This window comes from Zymoseptoria tritici, chromosome 4, assembly GCF_000219625.1.
Source record: "Zymoseptoria tritici IPO323 chromosome 4, whole genome shotgun sequence".
Classification (NCBI taxonomy): domain Eukaryota; kingdom Fungi; phylum Ascomycota; class Dothideomycetes; order Mycosphaerellales; family Mycosphaerellaceae; genus Zymoseptoria; species Zymoseptoria tritici.
This window is the reverse complement of record NC_018215.1, coordinates 2,132,603-2,153,682: the sequence shown is the minus strand read 5'-3', so window position 1 is coordinate 2,153,682 and position 21,080 is coordinate 2,132,603. Positions and strand designations below refer to the sequence as shown.

Below are 21,080 nucleotides of genomic sequence, written 5' to 3'. Positions count from 1 at the left end.
CGACGTCTGCGCCAGAAGAAATGACGAAGGGTATGGATACCGTTGCTTTACTTCGAGGTGAAGTCTTGCAAAAGATGCAAACGATCCCACCCACGACAAGAAACGATGTTTACAATGGATGGAACTGCTACTTCAAGACATTCAGGAAGAACTTCGCAGAGCTGAGCCATCGATTCCTCGGGGTTTCAGTCCTCGTTATGGCTCAGTATGTCGCACTCGACCACCGTCAAAAGCTAAATATGGTAGAAGGTCAGATTGAGCACTGCACTCACCACATTGAAACTTTGCAATCCTCAATCTCTCGATTTGGCATTTGCATTCCACAACCCAAGGCTGTGGAATGTCAAAGCACGACTTCGAGGCTGGCTCACACGTCCTCCAACTCCATATTGATATTGCTTGCTCAAAACGCCTCACGCGCGATACTGCGACAAGTCTATCTAGACAATCATGGCGTTCCTCTCCCAGAATCGCCATATTTTGGCGGCATCGGCCTTAGTCCTCAACGCCCTCGTGTACGCTCAAGGCGTTGGCGAACCCGTTCCCGATTATAACCCAACCTTCACAACCGCACCCATCAGCATCTTTCCCACCACCACCGAGTCCCTCTTCTCTACCAGCACCGCCAGCGATCCAGCAACCTACACGGCGCCAGTATGTCCACAAGCCGATAACACGCCGTACACCAATGGAGCCGGACAAGACTACACCATCCGCTGCCCAGCCAGCTGGTTCGCCAACCTGAGCAACACCACTGGCATCGCCACCCTTGACGGCTGCTTGATACTGTGTACGACTTATGGCGACGAGTGTGGCGCTGCTGTGTACGATGAAGCAGAGAGCATCTGTTCGTTGGGATCTGGAGAGGAAGATGGAGGAGCGCTGTTGCTTGGGAACTTAGTTGTCGGTGTGAAGGTTGTCGTCGAGGCCTCTTCGACAACGTCGGCGACGAGTGTGATTACGGAATCTGCGCCGGTCTACGCTGTGCCTGCGACGACGACGACGACGACTTCGCTGTCTTCCAGCGCTGGCGCTCCTCCTGCCTACTCGGCTCCATCGACGTCCAGCAGCGCAGTAGCACCGCCAGCATATAGTGATCCTGCTCTTTCGACCTCCAGCAGCGCAGTAGCACCGCCAGCATATAGCGATCCTGCTCTTTCGACCTCCAGCAGCGCAGCAGCACCACCAGCATACAGCGAACCCGCTCCTGCTCCTCCAGCTTACAGCCCTCCTCCTGGCGCCTGTACTTTCGACACACCGACCGCATCGCAGTCCACACTCACCGGCCTTGAATACACTCTGTCCTGCGCTTCACGATGCGCTGGCGGCGCCACGTACGACACATCCACTGTTTCAAACGGCTACGTCGACTGCTTCGCTCTTTGCGACTATGACTCTGGATGCGGTGGCTTTACCTTCACCGGGCAGGACGATCAGGGTGGCGCGGGAGCAGGGACTTGCGAATTGATGTCAGCTCCGAATGAGCCCGCTGTACTTTATCTCACGCCGGCGAGCAGAGGTACTGTGGGTGGTGTGAGAGGAGAGGCAGTATTGGTCAGTGGATCGTCGACGACATCGGCGGCACAAGCTCCGCCAACGACGACAACAGCCAACGGTGCGCCGACGGTCATCTTTACACCAGTGCAATCGCCGTCAGAGTATGAGACTGTGGTCGTCACGCCGATCGAGTCGCCAACGGGAGGCGAGACAGTGGTTGTGTCTCCAGTGCCGGGAGCATCGACGACAGCGACTGAAGAATCCTCAGTGATGGTTGTCGTGCCCTTTCCCGGAACAAGTCCGAGCAGCGGCCTGACCGGCACAGAGACCGGATCAAGATCGGTGATACTCGATTTGCCCACACCTGTCACGCCGAGTGCCTCGCCTTCGTCGGCATCCGTGGTGATTGTCACCCCGATTCCTGCCATCACAACGCAAAGCACCACGAATGCAACGGCAGGACCGGTCTCGATGAGTCTCAGCTCGTACTTCAACCCGACTGCGTCGACGACAGGAGTGTGTTTGCCAAGACCATGTTCAGTGTGCACGAAAGTGACGACTGTGATTGCTGTCTCTGCGACGCCGGCGATTGGAGCGTATATCGTTGGTGGAGTGATGGGTTGATGTTTTGCTGAATGACATTTGGATTTTACAGATTTGCTCTAATGAGGAATGGACAGCGCCATTGTGATTTGATGAAGGGAATCATGTTTTGGATGAGATGAGCGTATTGTGTTGATACGAACGAGTAATGTAGCCTCCTTGCACGCTTGATAGTTGAAATTTTGCTTGAAAGCGCTGCATGCTGCTCCAGAATTTGCCGCATTCATGGGTGTACTGCTTCCATCGCCTTTAGTGGCAAGTGCTGTAATACTTCCTCTCCTCTACGCACTCTGGGTTGCAAAAAGAGATCTCATAGAAGACCATTCATACAGCTGAAGCAAAAAAAGTGAAGCATTGTAGCGTCGAAATGACAGAAAGAATGGTGGTCGATGTAACAAGCCCTCTGTGCGCTGCGTTGTGCTTCAAAGACACTACGAAGGCCGACAAGTCGAAGAAGGCCACCGCCGGTTCGAAGCGCAAGGCGGAGAATGATAGCACCAAGGGTCCTTCCAAGAAGCGGGGCAGCAAGAAGGTCGTGCGTGACGACGGCGGGGAGGAGCCGATCGAGGTCGAGGACGATGACGAGAGCAGCGAGGCGCAGGAGAGCGGAGGAGAGTACGACGATGAGGATGATGAGTAGGCTCACCTCACGGTAAGCCCACCTCATGGAAAGGGCTCCGTTGGAGACACCGCTGCGGTCGAGAGTTGGGTCTTTGGGCTTGATCAACAGTAGTTCTCTTCATAACAGCTCTTCAAACTTCAAACAAAGCTCTTCAGCGTTGGCATAGTCAAGACAGATAGTTGACTCATTCGATCACTTGTTTGCCTGACTTCTTCCGTACCTCGTCGTGTTGTGTGCAGTTGCTTCTCTTGAAATCCCATCACATCTTTGGTAAGATCCGTGCTGAACAAGGACTGAGCCGGTGCGAGCTTCCGTCAACGTCGCGAGGAGACCTCCAAGTCGAGTGGCCATGTGCACACGGGAGGTGGTGTTGTTGCGGTAACTGTGAAGTGATTGGTAAACGTGTGAGCATTCCGACCGCGAGGTGGTAAAAAGTACCTATCGGAAGTGGAACAGTCGCGATATGTCCCATCCCAGCACGCTCACAGCCGGCGCTAACAAGCGAGCCGAAGTTGTCTCCAATCAGACCGGTGGATGTCGCTCTTCGTTGTCGGGTCGCTTGATGCCTGAATTGTTGCCTGATACTTGAGCTTCACCCACCGCAGTAGACTCGAGCGGAGCAGCCCTATACAAAAGAAGGAAGGTAGCAGTGGTGGTAGAATGTCCATTGGGCTTCAAATTACGTCATATGGTGAAGAGTCTACTTCGAGCGCCTGATAGGAGGCAGTCTCTACGCATCATTCTACAGCTTTGGAAGGAAGGGATCGGTCTGCTCATGTTGATACAACGTGTCGACGCAGGTCTGCCATTACGTTGATCGATAGAACTAAGGTACAGCTGTGCTTCTCGCTTCAAGTCGAGCCTTACCGCCCCAGCCATCCCCAGTTGGCTATATACACGACTTCGCATTGGAGCCCGGCGGCCAGAATAGTTTTGCTAACCTTTTAAACGAGCCTATGCCTCACGCGCTCGGTATCGTACGCCCGTCGCTGTCCTCGCAAGCTCGGGCTCCTTGGTACTTACTTCCCTCGTCACCTCGTGTGTCGCTCAGTCCGCAACAGCGTAAAGAGCATAAAATCGGCAAAAGGAAACGACAAAAAAGAGTTGCTGGACGATGTAAGACTCGAACTTGGGCAGAATTAGCTGAGTTCAGAAACGTACAGTGTCCAAGATGCTCACCTCACGACCTCATCCAGACGGGATGTAGCTGAGAAATCAGCAAGCATCCGTGCTAAGGATGCGCGCTACCAGCTGCGCCAAACGCCCTGTTTGGAAAGCTGGAAGGTGTTACCCTACCAGCTGTGGTGATGAGATGGGCGCCGGCAGCGGGGTATATAAAGGTTATTGTCCGAGTGGGGGGGCAGGGGCGTACGTGATGGAGAGATGCTGGTTGGAGGAGCCTGGAAAGGATCGGCTGTCGAATTTGAACGGAGACGCTAGCTTGGATTCAACCCTGGTAGAGTGCAGTTCTGGTCACAGGGGCGAACTCTGGGCTCTTCCTCCAGGAGACAACAAGAGACCTGAGGATTCACTCGCTCTTGCAAACCCCTCGAGATCCTATGTATCCTGCGACTCGAGCATGCGGGAATGGGAAGGCCACGCGGGCGCTGGCAAGGTCGAAGAGCATCTGGTGGTAGAATTGGTAGCCTGTACCTAACGCTTACTCCTGGGACGGTTCATTGCCGAGCTACTGTCACAGCTTCTGCCGGCTTCGGATCTGATTACCTCGCTGCCTCGAGCATATCTCCAAGGCGACAATGAACATGTCCACATGCGGCTTTGCAGCTCAATTGTAGTGAACTTGCCGGATAGATGTACAGCTCGACATGTGTGGTGGATCGCTAGCGGCACACTAGCCTTTTAGCGTCCCGATATGTGTCTTGGCCTAATGCGGAAGTTAGGGTTGCTTAGGGTTAAAGGTATGGTCTCAACAACAGATGCGAATCTGTCACTCGAACACATGAGCATCTCACGTCTGGCAAATCGTTCAACTCGTAATCACAATTGTACTCAGCTATACTGGATCATTGTACTCCATGCAATGCCGTTCGGGAATAGCAGTTTTGAGCCAAGTCAGTCGAGTACGAAGTTCACGATGATTTAGACGGCCGATATCAATCGATTGCGGCCCTACAAGACACAAGATATAACACCAACAGGTAGTACTTGCGACATCCCTCATGCTAGTGGTGAGATTTGGATGGAGACAATTGCAAAACGTCCCGAACAATGCACAAAGACCGAGGGCCTTGATCATGTCTTGAAGTCATCGAGTTGAAGATCATCCGTACAATTGCGCTGCATACGTTGATAGACGCTCTCGGCCACGATTCCCGTTTCATCGCGACGAGTCCTATGTGATGTGCCTGAATGTTGTGCTAGAGACAGCTTCACCGACTGAGCTTTGGGAACGAGACGGGCTGGCTTCCTCCTTTCTGGGCCATGAACTTCATTCCTACCGTTGCTGGAGCGCCGTTCTCGCAGGGCCCTGTCGGAAGAGTTGAAAGAGGATGCAAGATCTAGCAAAGCTGCAAGACTCTACTGTTCAGCGAAGGTCATCGATGAAAGAGCACGGCCTGTGGATGATTTCGATAGTGCACGGTGGACGTGCTCAATGCGCCTGCTGGTCTTGTCCCCATCCTCTCTCACTTGCGCCGCGGGTGCATCGCTCCTGCCTCCTCACGTCATCCGCCAGGCGCATAGAGTCTGCACCCTGATATATGTACACCTCCGCCTCATGCACACACCCAGCCTATCCACCCGCCTTTTGAATGAAAGCCTTTTCCAGCTTGCCAACCTCGGTCTTGAAAGACTGCACCTCTTCCCAGCAGTCCAGCGGTCTCCGATCGTTGTTCCTCAAACAAGACACCAAACTCTCCTTCGCCTTCTCCAGCTCCTTGGGCACCTTCTCCACCTTCTTCCTCGAGTCTAGCTTCTTCCTGAGATCCATGATCTCGTTGTTCACACTGTCTGAACTGCGTCCGGAATCTACGTTGGCGGTCTTTGAACCCTTCTCTTTTGCGCTCCAGTCGTGGTAGAATGGTGAGCTGAGGGTCGCGAAAAGACCGCTGTTTTCGCCTTCTGATTTCGGTGAGGATTCTTCGGGTTTGGGTTGGTTCGTGGTGAGGGAGGCTGTAAGAGAGTCGAGGCGCTTGGCTTGGTTTTCGCGGGTTTTGCGCAGTTCCTCGTGTACGCGGGATTGGATCTTCAACTCGTAGTCTTGCGCGCGGGTGGTATCGGACTAGCAAATGACGGTTAGATGGTGGTGGAGGACAGTGTGCCGGACAATGCATACCTCTGGACTGTTTTGCAGAGAGTTGACGACGGATTGGCTTAATCGTACTGGCGCATCACTGGTTTGTGGTCAGCTACGTGGGCAATGCGTGCTGTGTGATCTTCACATACGCATTGAAGACGTGTTGCTCCTGCTTGGAGCCTCCGCTACCCATTGCTGTGCTGTTGAACGGTGTTGTCGGGGCTGAAGCTGTGGTCCCAATGTTTCTTGAGAAAGAGTGAAGCCGAGACCGAGCTTCCGTCGCTTTCAACAAATTCCGAGCGACAAAGCCAGCCTTTCTCCACGCGACCAACACTCTCAATGCACAGCCATGCATCCTGATCGATGCCTCAGACGTCGCTCACAACATGGTTGAACAAGCCAAAGGCTGTGAAGGAGTCAAAATCGTCAGTCAGTGCAGGCGAGCCAGCGCCAGTCTCTCCTGATTCTGCACATCCAGGTCAAAGGTCCGCGACAGATGAGAAGCAGAATCGCACACAAGGTAATAGCAGCGAGAATGTTTCGATATTCGGGTCAACTCGAAAGCCTCTTCCGCCCAATGTCGAACTGCGAGCTTGCAAGAAGGAAGACATTGCCGCCCTGAAAAATCTGACCAGTCTTCTCCTTCCAATCCCCTACCAGGACCGCTTCTATAAAGAGATTATCGAAGACCCGGTAACAAACAACATCACTCTCGTCGCTACCTGGCACGATGATCCGATCACAAAAGGCCGCGACAAAGGACGCCTGATCGGAGCGGTTCGATGTCGACTACTTCCCGAGCTTCCTTCGACGATCCCTCAACCCAAATCCGACGATGCACCAATGCTATACCTCAGCACTCTGGTCCTACTCTCTCCATACCGGCAACATGGTATCGCGACGCAGCTTTTGCAGATTCTCACGCAGCGCGCAGTGAACGCATATGGTATCACTAGCGTTGGGGCTCACGTCTGGGAGGCCAACGCGGAAGGCTTGGAGTGGTACCGCAAGCGTGGATTCCGAGAAGTCGGAAAGGAGGAAGGCTACTATCGGAAGCTGAAGCCTTCGACTGCGGTGGTCATGCAGCGCAAAGTGAGCGTTATGGATTTCGTGGGAGAATGAGCGGAGCGTTGGATGGGCGATGCTTCACGAAAGTGGTACGAGACGCAGTATCGAGTTCTATGGTCCGATGCTCGAATACCAGCACTGCTGAACGACACTAGAGTTGATAAGTACCAGCGTCTGCCTCGAGACATTTGGTCCCGGTCGGCAGTTTCTCAAGACTCGAACAATGCATGATGAACGGAAGTGGCATTGCACAGCTGGAGAGTAAGCGGAGAAAATCAGCGGGCGCTAGGGGCACCATGTGTGGCACCGTATTCAACGCGGAAGAGCCTGAAAAGTCGAGACTAATTGAACTTCCTCACTGGCAGAACCATGCACGATACAGAAGTGGTGCTCGAGAAAGTTTCGAGACAGTCGCAAGTCAGCAGCATCTCCAGGGACGACAGCGACGATGCGCCAATTGATCTGGACAGACAAGGAGAAGAGGTGCGCGGTCTGAATGCATTGATTGTCTACAGCCAACTCAGAAAAGCCCCAAACGCTGCCGCCGTACATCGCATCCGGAGGAACCCATCGCCATGTCGTTGCAAAGCCTTCTTTACAGCCGTTGCGGAAGTCCATTTGTCCAAGCTCCGGGCCCCGGGTTTCGGGCAGGAGAAACTCATGGCCAGCTGTCGTCGCAAGCGCAGCCATTTGGAGCACTGGTGGAAGACCCTAGCATTGATCGATCGGACTGGAAGATAAGATGGGAGTGTTACCAGTGGCCGCTTGTGCGGTGGCATTCCGTTCAGCAGGAAGTTTACGGACACGGGAGAGAGCTGTCGTTGCAAGCACATGCGTTGTCCGCGCCACTAAACGATCAATCGTCAGTGTACAAGATGACGGAGACAGGAAGACAGCGCAGAGAACTTGCCAGATCCCCCCATGACAAAAGCTCTGATCTTTGCATTCCTGCATGCAATCCCCACATGAAGCGACCAGAGGCGCGACGAGGCCGATGACGATCGCGGTGAGGATCGTGGTGAATTTCATGTTGAGTGGTAGTGTTGAGTGTTGGTGGTTTGCACTTTGATGGTCTGCAGTTTGAAGGTTGCTGGCGGTGAACTTGCTTTGCTGGAGAAGGCACGTTGATGTTTGGTCGTAGATTCATCGGCGGAAGACGGCCTTTTTCTGTTATCTCTCACCCTAGAGACGACCAAAAATGGTCGGCGACTCTTCGAAAGACTTTCCCGGCAGTCACCAGTCGTGGACAAAGTCAGGGAAGTCCATGCAGCGCAGCGAATTTGACGTGGAGGAGCCTGGAGAGAACAGACCGGATGAGCGACTTCTCAAGGATAGAGCCACATGCGATATCGAAGAGTTGACGTGGCGGTGCTGGAGAGAGCTCTGGGACAGTCACAAGTCAGCAGAAGCTCCAGGGAGATCCATGCATGGCAGAGCAAATTTCACCTGGAAACCCGAACAGAGGAAACCGCATGACCGACTCCTCAAGGGTGAGACCATACACTTCAAAATTCGCGGTCGTCAATTCATGGCTATGCTGCGCTGAGCTCGCTCTCTGCCCGCTCGCTCAATATGTTTCAGCCCTGGTATACATGCAACGTCCAAAGTGCCAAAATCAAACTCCCGCTTTCTGCACTCCAATGCAATCAAATCGTTCCTGGTCTCAATCTCAATGCTACCATGACCCTCATCATACGTAATACTGCCTCCTGCTGCTTGAGCGATGCGTGCTTCTTCGTCCTCCATCACGACTGCTGCGGTGATCGCGGCTAGCAGAGCGACGATGGCTGTGGCGAGAGGTGTGATACTCGCGCTTGACGACGACTTTGTCTTCGTTGCGGTGATTGCGGTGAACGAGGAGAGCCAGAACCTGTGAGTCCAATGTTAGTAAACTGGCTTCTCCATCTTCCGGCGCATCGAGACATGAACTTACGAAAGTAACGCAGAAAGCGAGAATATTGATAATCGCCAACGCCCAGCTCGCCTTGAGCATCGCGCAGTTCTTGTTCAAGTTCAACGCCCACCGGTCTCCTCCTTGCCTTCCATAGTACCCAAACGGTCCCAGATTGACGAAGATGCTTCCAGTCTCGAAGTTGGCGCAATCAGCGTTCGCAATCCGTCGCATCACCACCACACCGGCGATCAGCGCCGCGACGAAGCACAGATCGACGAACGCAACGAAGAGCGCATCGTGGCGCGCGCGCAGGTAGCTGATCAGTGTGAAGAAGACCCAGGCTAGGGCTAATACTGAGACGATGAAGAGCACCAGAATGAAGTTTGGCGTGAGTTGGTTGCGCTCGACGAAGCCGTGGACGAAGTAGGCCAGCATGCCGACGATTGGTATGAGAGTGACGAGCTCGAAGAGCCGCCATGAGATGAAGAGGAAGCCGGAGACGCCCATTGTGGTGGTTGTGTTGGGTGGATGTAATGAGTGAGGGTTGATCGATCGGTATTGTTATCGTCGTTGTCGTTGTTCGTTGAAAGGCAGCAATCGACCGAGTAAGATTTTGCGGTTAAGGAAGGTCGAAGACTTGCGCCGATGATCGAATCGTGCGCTGCGTTCAAGGAAGTGAGCTTGACCTGCAGCGAAGAAACAAGGCTGACGAGCGGAAGTTGAGCTCTCTTGCGCCGGATCGTTGGATGCGTTGTCCAGGAAGTCCAAAGTGCGGTGTGAAGACGTTGTAGGATATGTACAAAGTTGCGCCTCGCCGTTGGCAGGTAGAAACTCTCGCAGGACTCGACCGCAGGACGCAGCAGAAAGGAAGGACCCGACACTTTGTTTAAAGCTTCAACGATGCCGACGGAGACTTTTTGGAGATGGCGGGGGTGGTTGGGGATGACGATAAAGCTAATGCGGGCAGGGCTCCGCCGTCGATCCCAGAACTCAAAGCTCGTCTAAATTCTTCCGGCTGACCAGCATAACATCCAACTTGCCTTGACTGATCGCGAGCGGTCCGCGAAGATCCTCGCTACAATCTATGACATGGCCGAAGATCAGCAGCTCACCGCCAAATACGATGCGCCCGGCGATACGAAGGAGTTCACCAAGCAACTGCCCTCGATCCCAGCAGACGGCAGCGACGTGGATGCGAAGACGACATATCTGGCTGCATTGCGATCCAATGCGTCGAAGCTACAGGGCGAGATCAACGTCTTCTTGACGCAGAAGATGGAAGAGGACAAGGCGGCGGAGGGAGAGTCGAAGAAGAAGTCCGCCAAAGAGCAGAGAGAAGAGGAGATGTATGGCGAGGAAGATCCGGAGAATGATGGATGAGGCAGATACGGTCGGAAAAATTGTACAAAGGCCATTGCTAGCGCTGTTTTTGAAAGCAGCCGGAGGTAGAGATGTGCTTGCAACCGGGATCAAGACGTTTCGCTGGAATTGGAAGTGCACAGACAACATGAAAAGAGCAAGGCCTTTCCCTGGATTTGGGCTCGAGCACACCAAGAAGCCGCGGCTCACCGAGGACAGCCAACTCCATGGCTGATGGCGAGCTTCATGCGATACCGTCTAACCCGCTGGGATGCTTCGGTGATCGCGGTCGTGGTTATATGTGATCTCTTAAGACATCATCACGACTGGATTAGCTGTGTCTATACCCTTACTATTGCCGGCACGCATTGGGCATGGCTTCTGTGGGTTATGGCTATGTGTGCACATTGACTTGGCTCCATTGTGGAAGGATTGGAGCGTGTCTACGGCGCCTTCTGGCCGCTGATGTATCAGTGAAGGCAGTACAGATTTTGAAGGGCGACCTCTCGGGATGCAGCGCGAGCGCTAGAGTGATTGAGAATCGTTCCCAAGGTTAAACAATGCAATCTTCAGTCAAGCAAGACATGCACAAATGCTTCCGTCGCCAATCTAGCTGTACAGCAACGGCCGAATCGGCCAAACGCCATGCTACGATTTACCGTCTAAAACCCAGCCGCAAGCATCAAGCCATATCCAACACTGATAATCACCACATATGCCATCATAGTGGCGGGAATACCTCGTGTCAGGAAATGTCGGACCTTCAAATATCGTTGTCCAGAAGAGTCTTCCATCATGATAGCAGCTAGTAGAAACAGTCAGCAAAGGAACTCGAGTTCAACCAGATTCACCATTGACTCACTCATATTGGGGAATCCACTCGTCGGCAGACCCATGGCGGCAGAAGCCATGAGCACCGAAGACATGACGAGAAGATTCGGATGCGGCTCGCTCATACCAACGCCGACCTCGCGGACGAGAGGGAGCACGATCAGTGCAGCAACGGTGTGGCTGATGAATGTAGCAACAACTGCGATCAGCGCTGCGAACACACATGTGACTCCATAGAGCGATAGGTCCGAAACGGCTCCGGTAATGGCAACAGCGATTGTGGTCAACAGTCCAGAGCTATTGACAGCCTTGCCGAGCGCCAGTCCACCGGCTGCGAGGATGATGATCGTCCATAAGAAGTTATTGAAGTCCTCCTTGGTGAGAATACCAGTTCCGAAGAATAGCACAATCGGAATGATTGCCACAACACCCATGTCGCCAAAGATGTGCTCGAGTTGATGGCTCACACACCACAGCGCGATGGTCGCGATCGTGACAATTGAGATGAAGTACTGCACGCCACTGAACTTGTCCTTCATTGGTCGAATTGGAACGATGGTGGTGTTTCGACCTGGGCGGAAGGTGACGAGCAGGAGGACCCAGATGAGGAGTATGCTGATGATGCAGACTGGCAGGGCGACGAAGAACCAGGTGCCCCAACCGGGTTGTGGTTCCATGTTTTCCAGGGCGATGAGATTTTGGGGCGAAGCGATGGGAGAGGCAGCGCCGCCGATGTTGGAGGCCAGAGCGATGCCGAGGAGGAGGGCTTTGGTCATGTCGCTGTCGGAGGGCAGGTTTCGCAGGATTGGCTGGGAATGTGATGAGTATGCTTCACTAAACCTTTTTCGCAAAGTAAATCTCACCTGAATAATACTGAAGCACAGGACGGGTGCCGCAACGTTGCTGATCCACATGCTGGCGAACATGGCCACGCCCATAGAGGTGAGCAGTACCGTCCTTGGCTTAGTTCCAGCCTTTGAGAGGACGAAAGTGGCCATCATCTTTGCAATGTTGTACTTGCTCAGAGCAGCTGCAATGGTGAAGCCTCCGAGTAGGAGCATAATGACCGGAGTCCACATTGATGCGAAGACATAGCCGGCAGCTTGTTTGCTCGTAAGCCGGCGGTTCGGCTTTGCGTCTTCGCGCACGACCTGCAGGATCACACAGAGAAACGGGACGAGCAAGGAGGTCACGAATAGAGGTATCGCCTGAGATGTGGTTAGTGAAGTTGAAACGTTCGTGAGATCGCTCAGTCATACCTCAGTCGCCCACAATAAGCTGACGAAGACCACCAGCGCCAGACAGTTTTGTTGTTCTGGCTTCTCCATGATCGGCACAACCAAGAGGACAATGAAGATGGCGATGATGGCCATCAAGACCCAAAACGTACCCGCAAGCAAGAACTTGGGACATCTGTACTTCCCAATTGGCAGATTTACTTCTTTCAGTGCGGCGTCTTCTTCTTGGTCTCCCTGCAGACGGCTCTTCTTTCCATTGCTGTCCGTACCGAGCATGGTATTCCTGATTCCGAGATTTGCAGCTTGCGCCTTCCGCTCGATACCGATCATCTCTCGCCAGACAGTATTGCGTTCCCACACGACGTGCTCCCTGAGATGTAGACGCAGCTCTCCGCGTGCAGCTTCCACGTCACCCTTTGTCACAATTCCGGCGTAGGCTTCCTCAATCTTTTGCAGGTAGTCCTGGAGCTTGTCCAATGTTGTGGATTGGAATGGATACGCCGGTTTTACCTTGGCCTTGACATATTCGCTTTTCAAATTCCGGTCCACGATTTTGTCATACTTTTTCAGTACTTTGGAGAACCCAGTCTCGTTCAGCTGGATGAACGACCGCAATTCGCATATGCTGACATAGAGGTTTGTTGTCCGCTTCTTCAATGTGATGCCTTCATCGTAAAGAGCTTGCAGTGCATCGTCTCCAAAATCTGCAAAGGCAGCGCTGGGCCTGCGTCGGACTTCGGCCATGGAAAAGTCCTCAGAAGGAGCATGCTCGCCTGAAGACATGTCATTCCGGGAAGATTTCCGGTCGATGGTGGCTTGACTCTTGTTCAAAGCCGTATTCTCATTGTCGTCGTCTTCGCTCTCGTCCTCCTCACGGATCATGCTCCCTCCGACGCTTCCCTGATTTGAACTCTTCCGCCTTTTGCCAGGGAAGTTGGTCGTGCGAAAGATACTTTGCCGCCTGGCCTTATCCCACAGACTCTGTCTGCGCTGTCCCACTTCGCCAGCATGATCGTGATCAGCCTCGAACTCTGCAATGTCTGCCAGCAATGCATCCACCTCGCCATATATCTCCGACTCTTTCAGCTTGTAAAAGCTGCATATTTTCTGCAGCTCATCGTCAAGCTTCCGCGCAAAGACTTGGTCCGGATCGTCGATGTTGGAGCTCGCAAGGAGTGGTGAAGATTCGGGATCGACGGCAGAGGACGCCGGTTGGCCAAGTTGGTTGACCTGCTTCTCGAGCTGGTAGATGAGCTTCTTGAGGTTGGAGTAGGAAATGTAGTTCGACGACCAGTCCGGAACGGCGTTGAACTGGATGCTGTGAGAGAACTTCATGTCGTGCTCGAGAAGCTGACAGAGCTTCTGCCGTCGCCGAAAGGTTTGTGGCTGTACAGGTTGGAGGCGGCGCGGCAGAGGGAGGCTCCTGCTGTGTGTGAGCAGTGGTGGTGGGAGCTCGGCGAGTTCAATATTGAGATCGTCCGAGTGGTGTATGCTGCTACTGTGCCATGCTCGCTCCTCCAGAGTGGCCGATGGCAGTGGCTCGATCCGCCACGACGGAGGAATGGCGATATAGTGTGGTAGATATGCGGTCAGGTAGTTCTGCAGTACTTTTGACGTGTGTGTCGAATAACGGCCGGCGCGAGAGCATACGATTGGTCGTGGTGTTGGCTGGAGCGGCCTGAAAGCTGTGGACCAATTCCTCTCCACGATCTACGTACACGCTTGGGAAAGTCTAAATTTAAATGCATCGACGGGAGGGCTCCACGGCCTCATACGTGGAGAACTCCGCCGACGACGACTTGACTGAACGACAACATCAGTTCGGACAGGAAACGTTCGCGCAGAACTCGCCGCTGGAAAGGTACATTGCTTGAACGGTAAGGAAGGTCTTCTCGCACACCACTTCCCACACCGCTTCCTTACCGTACGCTGCTATGCCAGCCTTCACAGATTGTCGGAAACAAACATGGAATGGCAAGACAAGGCATAGGAAGGCATGGCATGATGCAAAATTTCGTACTGCACTATGAGATCAAAGGCAGTGCAGAGTTGCATGTGGCAGTGCGAGTCTCGCAGACCGCCGACGTCGCAGCTGTATGACACAGCGAGACCGAAGACGCAGTGCGACTAGACAATATATTGCAGATTGCCGGCGAATTCAGAGTCTCGTTCGAGATAAATCATTCCGAATGCACTGCAGATACTTATAGCAACCTGACGAAGCTCAATTGCATTCACTTTGCATACGAATCCGCCTTCGTCACAGCCTTCCTTACCTTACTTGCTGACTTGCTGCAGAGGAATCAAATACTTCGGAGCGATCTCGCAGTCCCAGGGCGAAGCGGTCCGTCCAGGCTGGGAGAAGCACTGTACTGCTATTCGTCAATACGAGCAACATGGCCGAAGAATCTGCATCCAGCCCGAAAGTCTACGTCGCCCCGAAAGATGCCAGGAAATACGTTGAAGCAGTCCTCAAAGGGAATGGCGTGCCTTCCGAGAATGCCTCAATCGTCGCGAGATGCCTCGTAGCAGCCGATCTGCGAGGTGTCGACACACATGGGGTCAATCGAATCCCGTCATACGTTGCACGCATCCGCCAAGGTGTTCTGGACGCAAAGGCACAGCCGGTTCTTCACGAAACGACACCAGTCGTCGCGCAAGTCGACGGAATGAATGCTTTTGGCTTCGTAGCGGCTCATATGGGCATGAAAAAAGCTATCGACATGGCCCAAGTTTATGGCATCGGCATGGTCAGTGTCAAGCACAGCAACCACTTCGGCATGTCCGCATGGCTTGTGCAGCAGGCCATCGACGCAGGTATGATGAGTCTGGTCTTCACGAACAGCTCGCCGGCGTTGCCTGCTTGGGGAGGCATGACGAAGCTCATGGGCGTTAGTCCTATAGCTTGTGGAGCGCCTGGCGGGAACGAGAAGCCTTTTATCCTGGACATGGCTCCATCGGTCGCGGCTCGTGGCAAGATCTACAAGGCAAAGCGTCGAGGCGAGAAGATTCCCAAGGAGTGGGCACTAGATGCGAATGGAAGGCCAACTGATGACCCTGCGTTGGCGTTGGACGGTGTCATGCTGCCAATGGGTGGGCCGAAAGGGTCGGCGCTGGCGATCAGTAAGTCCTTGTTGGAGGCATGATCTCGATACGTGCTGATGAGGTCTAGTGATGGATGTCTTTTCCGGCGTCCTCTCAGGCAGCGCCTTCGCTGGTCATGTTACCAACCCTTACGATCCCAGCAGGCCTGCTGATGTAGGCCATTTTTTGATCGCTATCAAGCCGGATCTCTTCATGCCATTGGAGGACTTTCGTGCACGTATGGACTACCTTTACAAGCGGGTCATCGACTCCGACAAGATGGAAGGCGTCGATCGAATCTACTTCCCTGGAGAGATCGAACAGATCACCGAAGAGACGCGCCAGCAAGGCGGAATACCATACGTGGAATCTGAGATAGCGGCGCTCAACGATGAGGCTGATCGAGTTGGCACCGCACATATCAGGATCATGCAGGAAAATCCCTAGGCTGGCCGGTTCGTGATCCAACGAGTGTATGGCTTCGGACTCTTTTTGCATCTGTCGCTGCACCTGTCGCGTGGAGCGCTGGGATTGCTGCCGCCTGCGTCTGTCCTCCACGGGGAAGTGGATCGTCTCGGGGCCGAAGACCAGGGCCTTGGGAAAAACGAAGGCTAGTCAGCCGGTGGTATCCCGGTAAATGGCGGTTGTCCGCTTGGCATTGAACGGCGGCTGAATGGCTTCGAACTTTGGTGCTTTGCCGCACCGGAATTGGCAAAACATCGGACGACCGCTCTCCGATGAAGGATTGTGGAGCTTATGATGCTCAAGTGTCTACTTTCGATCTTGCAGAATCGTTCCTTTCACAGTGTGTCGGCCAGCCACGAGCATCGACAGAAAGGGTACATCCGTGGCTTTTACAAGGCCGAAACGCTTCCTGTTGGATCCATTGTCGTTCTTCGCAAATGGTACACGTCGATGGACGCAGAGTTTCAAGTTAGCAAGGGCCGCCGAGTTTGGAAGAGGATGAACTCATACCCGACAATACGCCGCCGTTTTCTGCACCCCGGCACGTGACGGTCCAACATCGGCGACCCCGTGGAGAAACCCCGCCAAATTTGTTGAATTTTTGGAGTTGCCGCGTGGAGGCGGATCGGAGTGGATATTCTCATGCAGCATCTGACTCCTCTCCAGATGATTGGCACCGAGCTTCAGTAAAGCTTGGGAGGATTCGACTCCTGAGCGTTGAACTGCGGTCAGTGAACGCTACACGCCACCTCTCGTATTGCTCCACATGCGACCCCACACAACGCCCTACGTCCTTCGCCGTCAATCGTCTGACCAACGCTGACTCGCTAAGTGCTGCAATAAACCCTGCATCTAAGCAACGGAAAGCGATGGCTTGGACCGCTTGTACGGCTTGAACGACTTGGCATACCTTGGCAGTACCTGTGGTCCGACGGGTACTGATGGTTTGGTACCCCACAAACGCCCTTTGGTTCACGCTAGAACGAAGAACCTGGTATCGACTTGGTAAGTATCGGCACGGCGAGACCATGTGCAATCTCACCGGAAGGGCTGGTCAAAGGTGTGGCGAGTGGAGAGTTGATAAGTCACGGTGGCCGCGCTCTTTCAAGCTGTCTGTGTCTTGCTTGTCGCTCTCCCAAGTATCTACTTTCTTGAACGTACCGACCTCCAAGCTTTCGAGGCTCTTACAAGCTCCCACCTTCGAAAATGGGGAAGATTATGAAGCGCGACCCGGATGCTCCGTTGGAGATCTTGAACTGGAGGCTCTGGTAGGCCTGAGATTTGCTCTTGGACCGTTTGCCAGATCGCTGACGACTCCACAGGCTATGTGTTTTCGTTTTCGCCCTTATGGGTGCAGCTCGAGGGTACGCAATCGATCGACGGGCAGAAGAGCTTTTGGACATCGCATCCGCATGTTCTACGAGCTCTCTATCCCGACTTCACACCATCCGAGCATCGCTAACGCTTCCGCCTTTCACCTCAGACTCGATGAAGGCCTTATCGGAACCAGCGCAACCCAACCCAGTTTTATCAAGCGATATGGACTGAAGGACGAGTCCTTGACCAAGGCGCAGCAGGCTGACTTGAAGGGCAACATTACCTCGATGGTGCAGATGGGTTCTATTGCTGGAGCTCTGATCGCTTTCCTCATCGTGGACCGCATCGGCCGCCTGTGGGCAACCAGACAACTCTGTATATTGTGGGTTGCTGGCATTGCTCTCTTGTAAGTTCTGAAGGGTGGAAGGCCTGCAGCGTGCGTTGAGAAAGTCTCACAGCTGCAAAAGTTGGAATTTTGATTTTTGAGCTACAACTGACCTTCGACGTTTCCGAATAGCCTCGCAAGTGCTACGAATGGCAGTCTAGGGATGCTCTACGCGGGTCGCTTTGTTGCAGGTATGGGAATAGGACAAACCACTGTCGTGGCGCCTTCGTATCTGGCAGAAATCTCCCCGAAAGCCAACCGCGGATTTTGCGTCGGCATGTTCAGCGGGTCTGTCTACCTGGGAATCATGATTGCATACTTTGTTCGTTCTCACTCACTATCCTGACGATCTGAGCGGCGGCTAATCACCATTCAAGGCTTCCTATGGCGCTAACAAAGGGTGAGACTGAAGAAATCAAGGTCTGGGTCCCAGTCCGAGATCCTCTCTCGGGTTTTTGGGCGCAGGCGTGAACCACCATTGATACCTCTACACCAGAACGCTAGCTGACCTCATTCCAGCATTGATTCGGGAACGCAACTCCAGTGGGTTGTTCCCAACCGTAAGTGGCAGCTCGATCACAAGAAGGCCCACAAACGTACTGACAAGTTGTTTCGTTACTTCTTAGTGCTCCACATTATCTTCGCTACGATCATCTGTATCTTCTCCTTCTTCGCGATTGAGTCTCCTCGATGGCTTTTCAAGGTTGGCAGACGGGACCAAGCCATTGCCAATCTTGCCAAGATCAGAGGTCTGCCAGAAGACCACTGGTACGTTGCGGCTGAGGTTCTGGACATCAACGATCAGCTGGAACGCGAGAGAGAAGCGACGAAGGGGACGAAGTGGTATGGCGTTCTCAGAGAGCTTGTTTCCGTAAGTAGAGTTCTTGCATTGTGGTGGTCCTCCGCTAACAGATCCAGTCGCCTGCCAACAGGTACAGATTGATGCTCTCGCTGTTCAGCCAACTTCTCGGACAGTGGTCTGGCGCCAACAGCATCACAATCTATGCGCCCGAGTACTTCGAGATGGTAAATCTCTTTTGTCACAAACGTTCAGACCCTTGCTGACTCTTCGCGTACAGGTCGGTGTCACTGGAACCTCAACCAAGCTCTTCTCGGTAATTGCTACTCTCCCCTGAGCTTGAATGGCTACACGCTAACTGCAGCCCCAAGACTGCAATCTTCGGAGTTGTCAAATTCATATCCGCGCTTCTGTGCGCATTCTATCTGATTGACAGAATTGGCCGCAAGCGATCCCTCATGACTGGCATTTCGTTGCAGCTCTTTGCCATGTGTACGAAAACGCAACGATCGCAACTTGGCCTCCATAATAATTTGCTGACCTGCCGACCTTAGTCTACATGGCGCTCTTCCTGGTCATCGACACTGGAGTGGATGACCCCGAGGGTCAGACCAAGAGCGAGAAGCAAGCTGCGACGGTTGCTATTGTTATGGTAATGCCCTAGAGAGCACAGATAGCTCGTACTCATTTGCTGACGCTCTTCGCAGATCTATCTCTCGGGCTTCGGCTGGGCTTTGGTAGGCACATTTGATTCCTTCGTTAGCTGTACAACAGCCGGCCAACTTTCACCATTAGGGGTGGAACTCAATCCAGTATCTTATCAATTCGGAGATCTATCCGCTCAGGCTGAGAGCGATTGGAGGCTCGTTCGCTATGTGAGTCTTGTCGTATCTTTGTGCCGTTAGGAAGAGACTAACGGTCGCAGGACAATTCACTTCGTCAACCAATATGGCAATTCGAAAGCAGTACCTTCAATGTTCCTTTCTTTGACCACTGGTGGGACGATGTTCTTCTTCTCGGCCGTTACGGCAATTGGATTAGTCTGGGGTAAGCACGGTGCTCTCCGTCTGACGAGCAATGATCGCTAACATTATCCCAGCCTGGTTCTTCCTTCCCGAGCTCGCCGGAAAGAGTCTGGAGAGCATCGATGCGGTAAGTCTGAAGTGCACAAGGTCTGCAGAGATGCCCGAAATATTGGGCTTTGTTCGCAGATCTCATTCTGCATTGATCTTGTTGCATTTGAGCGTGAGCTGACTGTCATTTTTAGGTGTTCGCTCTACCGTGGACTCAGATTGGCCGCCATGGCAAAGAGCTTACGATGGATCAAGGCGGCGCTGTGGAGAACTTCGGCATTGCGAAAGGCGAGGACGCCGAGATGGTCGAGAACGTTCATGTGAGCGTGGACAAGAAGGCTTGAATGAGAGGCAGACACAGACCAGTGCCAGGAATTGTAGTCACAACGAGATACGAGATATAGAACAGAAAGTGCAAGATCATATGAATGAACCGCTATATCCCAACCACACTAGCGCCATTATTCTGATGACGAAGGGAGTGATGGCCATGTGGGCAGAAATGTGGGGAAGTCCAAGCTGAAGCTCAACCCAGCTGTTCCTGGCCTGGCCTCGACAAACACATCCAGCAAACATAACGCTCTCGAAAGCACTGCAGAACCATCCATCATACTCCATCGCAGCCTCATCTCTTGAATTTGCAACAATGTCCGCACCAGCAGCAAGCCGCATGTTGCGGCGCACCATGCGTAATGCCACCAGAGGCTTCCTCCAAGCACCACGAACGCGTCAGATGCAAACAGCAGCAAGGCCATTCGCACAAGTGCACACCGGATCTACGCAGATGAGAATGATCTCGACATCAAAGGCTTCAATGGCCGGACTCATGCCTGATTCAGAAGATCCCGAGCCGCCGACAGTCAAGGCGACAGAAGCTCCGCCCGCTCAACCAACAGAGCTCAGCGATGAAGCATACGCCACGGTTGCGGAGGAATACATGGAATTAGTTCATGAGAAGGCAGAACAGATCCAGGAGACACGGGAAGATGTTGAAGTCGAGTACAGCGTAAGGTTTCTTCCAAAGGGAGACGATGGCGTTGCAAAACTGACACTCTTACTCGCAGGCTGGCGTCCTCTCAATAACATTTCCGCCCGCTGGCACGTACATCATCAACAAGCAGCCGCCGAACAAGCAGATCTGGCTGTCGTCACCAATCTCCGGTCCCAAGCGATACGATTGGGTTATCGAGGGCGAGGGCATGCATCAGAAGGAGGGCGGAGGAACGGGAGAATGGGTGTATTTGCGTGACGGCACGAATCTCACAGAGCTGTTGGGCGAAGAGCTGGGCATCCACATCTATGCACAGGCGGGGGAGGAGATGAAGGGTAGCACGGATCCCACAGAGTAGCTGCGACACAGGGGGAAGAGGGGATTCAAGCATGGAAGACATTGCAATGGCACAAGGGCGAAACCGATATGCAGACCAAAGCCGATGCTAGATGCATATCTAAAGCGTACCCGAATTTCGCAAGAGTTGGCGCTGGTCTACCACATCTCATAGCGATTTGTTCCGGCCTTAGATGTCCTTGAGCCGAGCGTGCTTCTTCATCTTGGTTTGGCAACGAGGTACTCGACATCGTTCTCCTCC

At 53.4% G+C, this 21,080-nt stretch overlaps 8 protein-coding genes across 8 annotated transcripts; 5 read left to right on the top strand and 3 right to left on the bottom strand.

Annotated features, from left to right (window-relative positions):
* Positions 1 to 450: 450 nt before the first annotated feature.
* On the top strand, positions 451 to 2,740 carry MYCGRDRAFT_92747 (uncharacterized protein; the record flags this gene model as incomplete). Its single annotated transcript, XM_003853261.1, has 2 exons — positions 451 to 2,013; positions 2,540 to 2,740. The coding sequence occupies 2 exons, from the start codon at positions 451 to 453 to the stop codon at positions 2,738 to 2,740; spliced, it is 1,764 nt and encodes a 587-aa protein (XP_003853309.1).
* A 2,557-nt stretch (positions 2,741 to 5,297) lies between these two features.
* On the bottom strand, positions 5,298 to 6,177 carry MYCGRDRAFT_104261 (uncharacterized protein; the record flags this gene model as incomplete). Its single annotated transcript, XM_003853050.1, has 3 exons — positions 5,298 to 5,963; positions 6,018 to 6,075; positions 6,128 to 6,177. The coding sequence occupies 3 exons, from the start codon at positions 6,169 to 6,171 to the stop codon at positions 5,475 to 5,477; spliced, it is 591 nt and encodes a 196-aa protein (XP_003853098.1).
* Positions 6,178 to 6,554: 377 nt separating this feature from the next.
* Positions 6,555 to 7,067, top strand: MYCGRDRAFT_30776 (uncharacterized protein; the record flags this gene model as incomplete). Its single annotated transcript, XM_003853262.1, has 1 exon — positions 6,555 to 7,067. A coding segment is annotated over one exon (513 nt), but the record flags the coding sequence as incomplete, so codon positions are not given.
* A 1,212-nt stretch (positions 7,068 to 8,279) lies between these two features.
* Positions 8,280 to 9,770, bottom strand: MYCGRDRAFT_109235 (uncharacterized protein; the record flags this gene model as incomplete). The annotated part of the gene is made up of 3 exons (XM_003853049.1): positions 8,280 to 8,429; positions 8,743 to 8,916; positions 8,980 to 9,770. The coding sequence occupies 3 exons, from the start codon at positions 9,445 to 9,447 to the stop codon at positions 8,280 to 8,282; spliced, it is 792 nt and encodes a 263-aa protein (XP_003853097.1).
* A 1,056-nt stretch (positions 9,771 to 10,826) lies between these two features.
* MYCGRDRAFT_71423 (uncharacterized protein) lies at positions 10,827 to 14,000 on the bottom strand (the record flags this gene model as incomplete). Its single annotated transcript, XM_003853048.1, has 4 exons — positions 10,827 to 11,104; positions 11,162 to 11,939; positions 11,994 to 12,338; positions 12,390 to 14,000. 4 exons carry the CDS (start codon positions 13,701 to 13,703, stop codon positions 10,962 to 10,964), a joined length of 2,580 nt encoding a protein of 859 aa, XP_003853096.1.
* A 764-nt stretch (positions 14,001 to 14,764) lies between these two features.
* On the top strand, positions 14,765 to 15,899 carry MYCGRDRAFT_71420 (uncharacterized protein; the record flags this gene model as incomplete). Its single annotated transcript, XM_003853263.1, has 2 exons — positions 14,765 to 15,491; positions 15,541 to 15,899. The coding sequence occupies 2 exons, from the start codon at positions 14,765 to 14,767 to the stop codon at positions 15,897 to 15,899; spliced, it is 1,086 nt and encodes a 361-aa protein (XP_003853311.1).
* Positions 15,900 to 17,058: 1,159 nt separating this feature from the next.
* MYCGRDRAFT_71417 (MFS putative major facilitator superfamily transporter) lies at positions 17,059 to 19,835 on the top strand (the record flags this gene model as incomplete). Its single annotated transcript, XM_003853264.1, has 16 exons — positions 17,059 to 17,185; positions 17,240 to 17,281; positions 17,401 to 17,640; positions 17,761 to 17,941; positions 17,997 to 18,019; positions 18,139 to 18,179; positions 18,246 to 18,490; positions 18,538 to 18,645; positions 18,699 to 18,734; positions 18,790 to 18,910; positions 18,973 to 19,070; positions 19,126 to 19,155; positions 19,214 to 19,293; positions 19,344 to 19,465; positions 19,518 to 19,570; positions 19,686 to 19,835. The coding sequence occupies 16 exons, from the start codon at positions 17,124 to 17,126 to the stop codon at positions 19,833 to 19,835; spliced, it is 1,632 nt and encodes a 543-aa protein (XP_003853312.1).
* Positions 19,836 to 20,275: 440 nt separating this feature from the next.
* On the top strand, positions 20,276 to 20,840 carry MYCGRDRAFT_41229 (uncharacterized protein; the record flags this gene model as incomplete). The annotated part of the gene is made up of 2 exons (XM_003853265.1): positions 20,276 to 20,497; positions 20,556 to 20,840. 2 exons carry the CDS (start codon positions 20,276 to 20,278, stop codon positions 20,838 to 20,840), a joined length of 507 nt encoding a protein of 168 aa, XP_003853313.1.
* Positions 20,841 to 21,080: the final 240 nt, after the last annotated feature.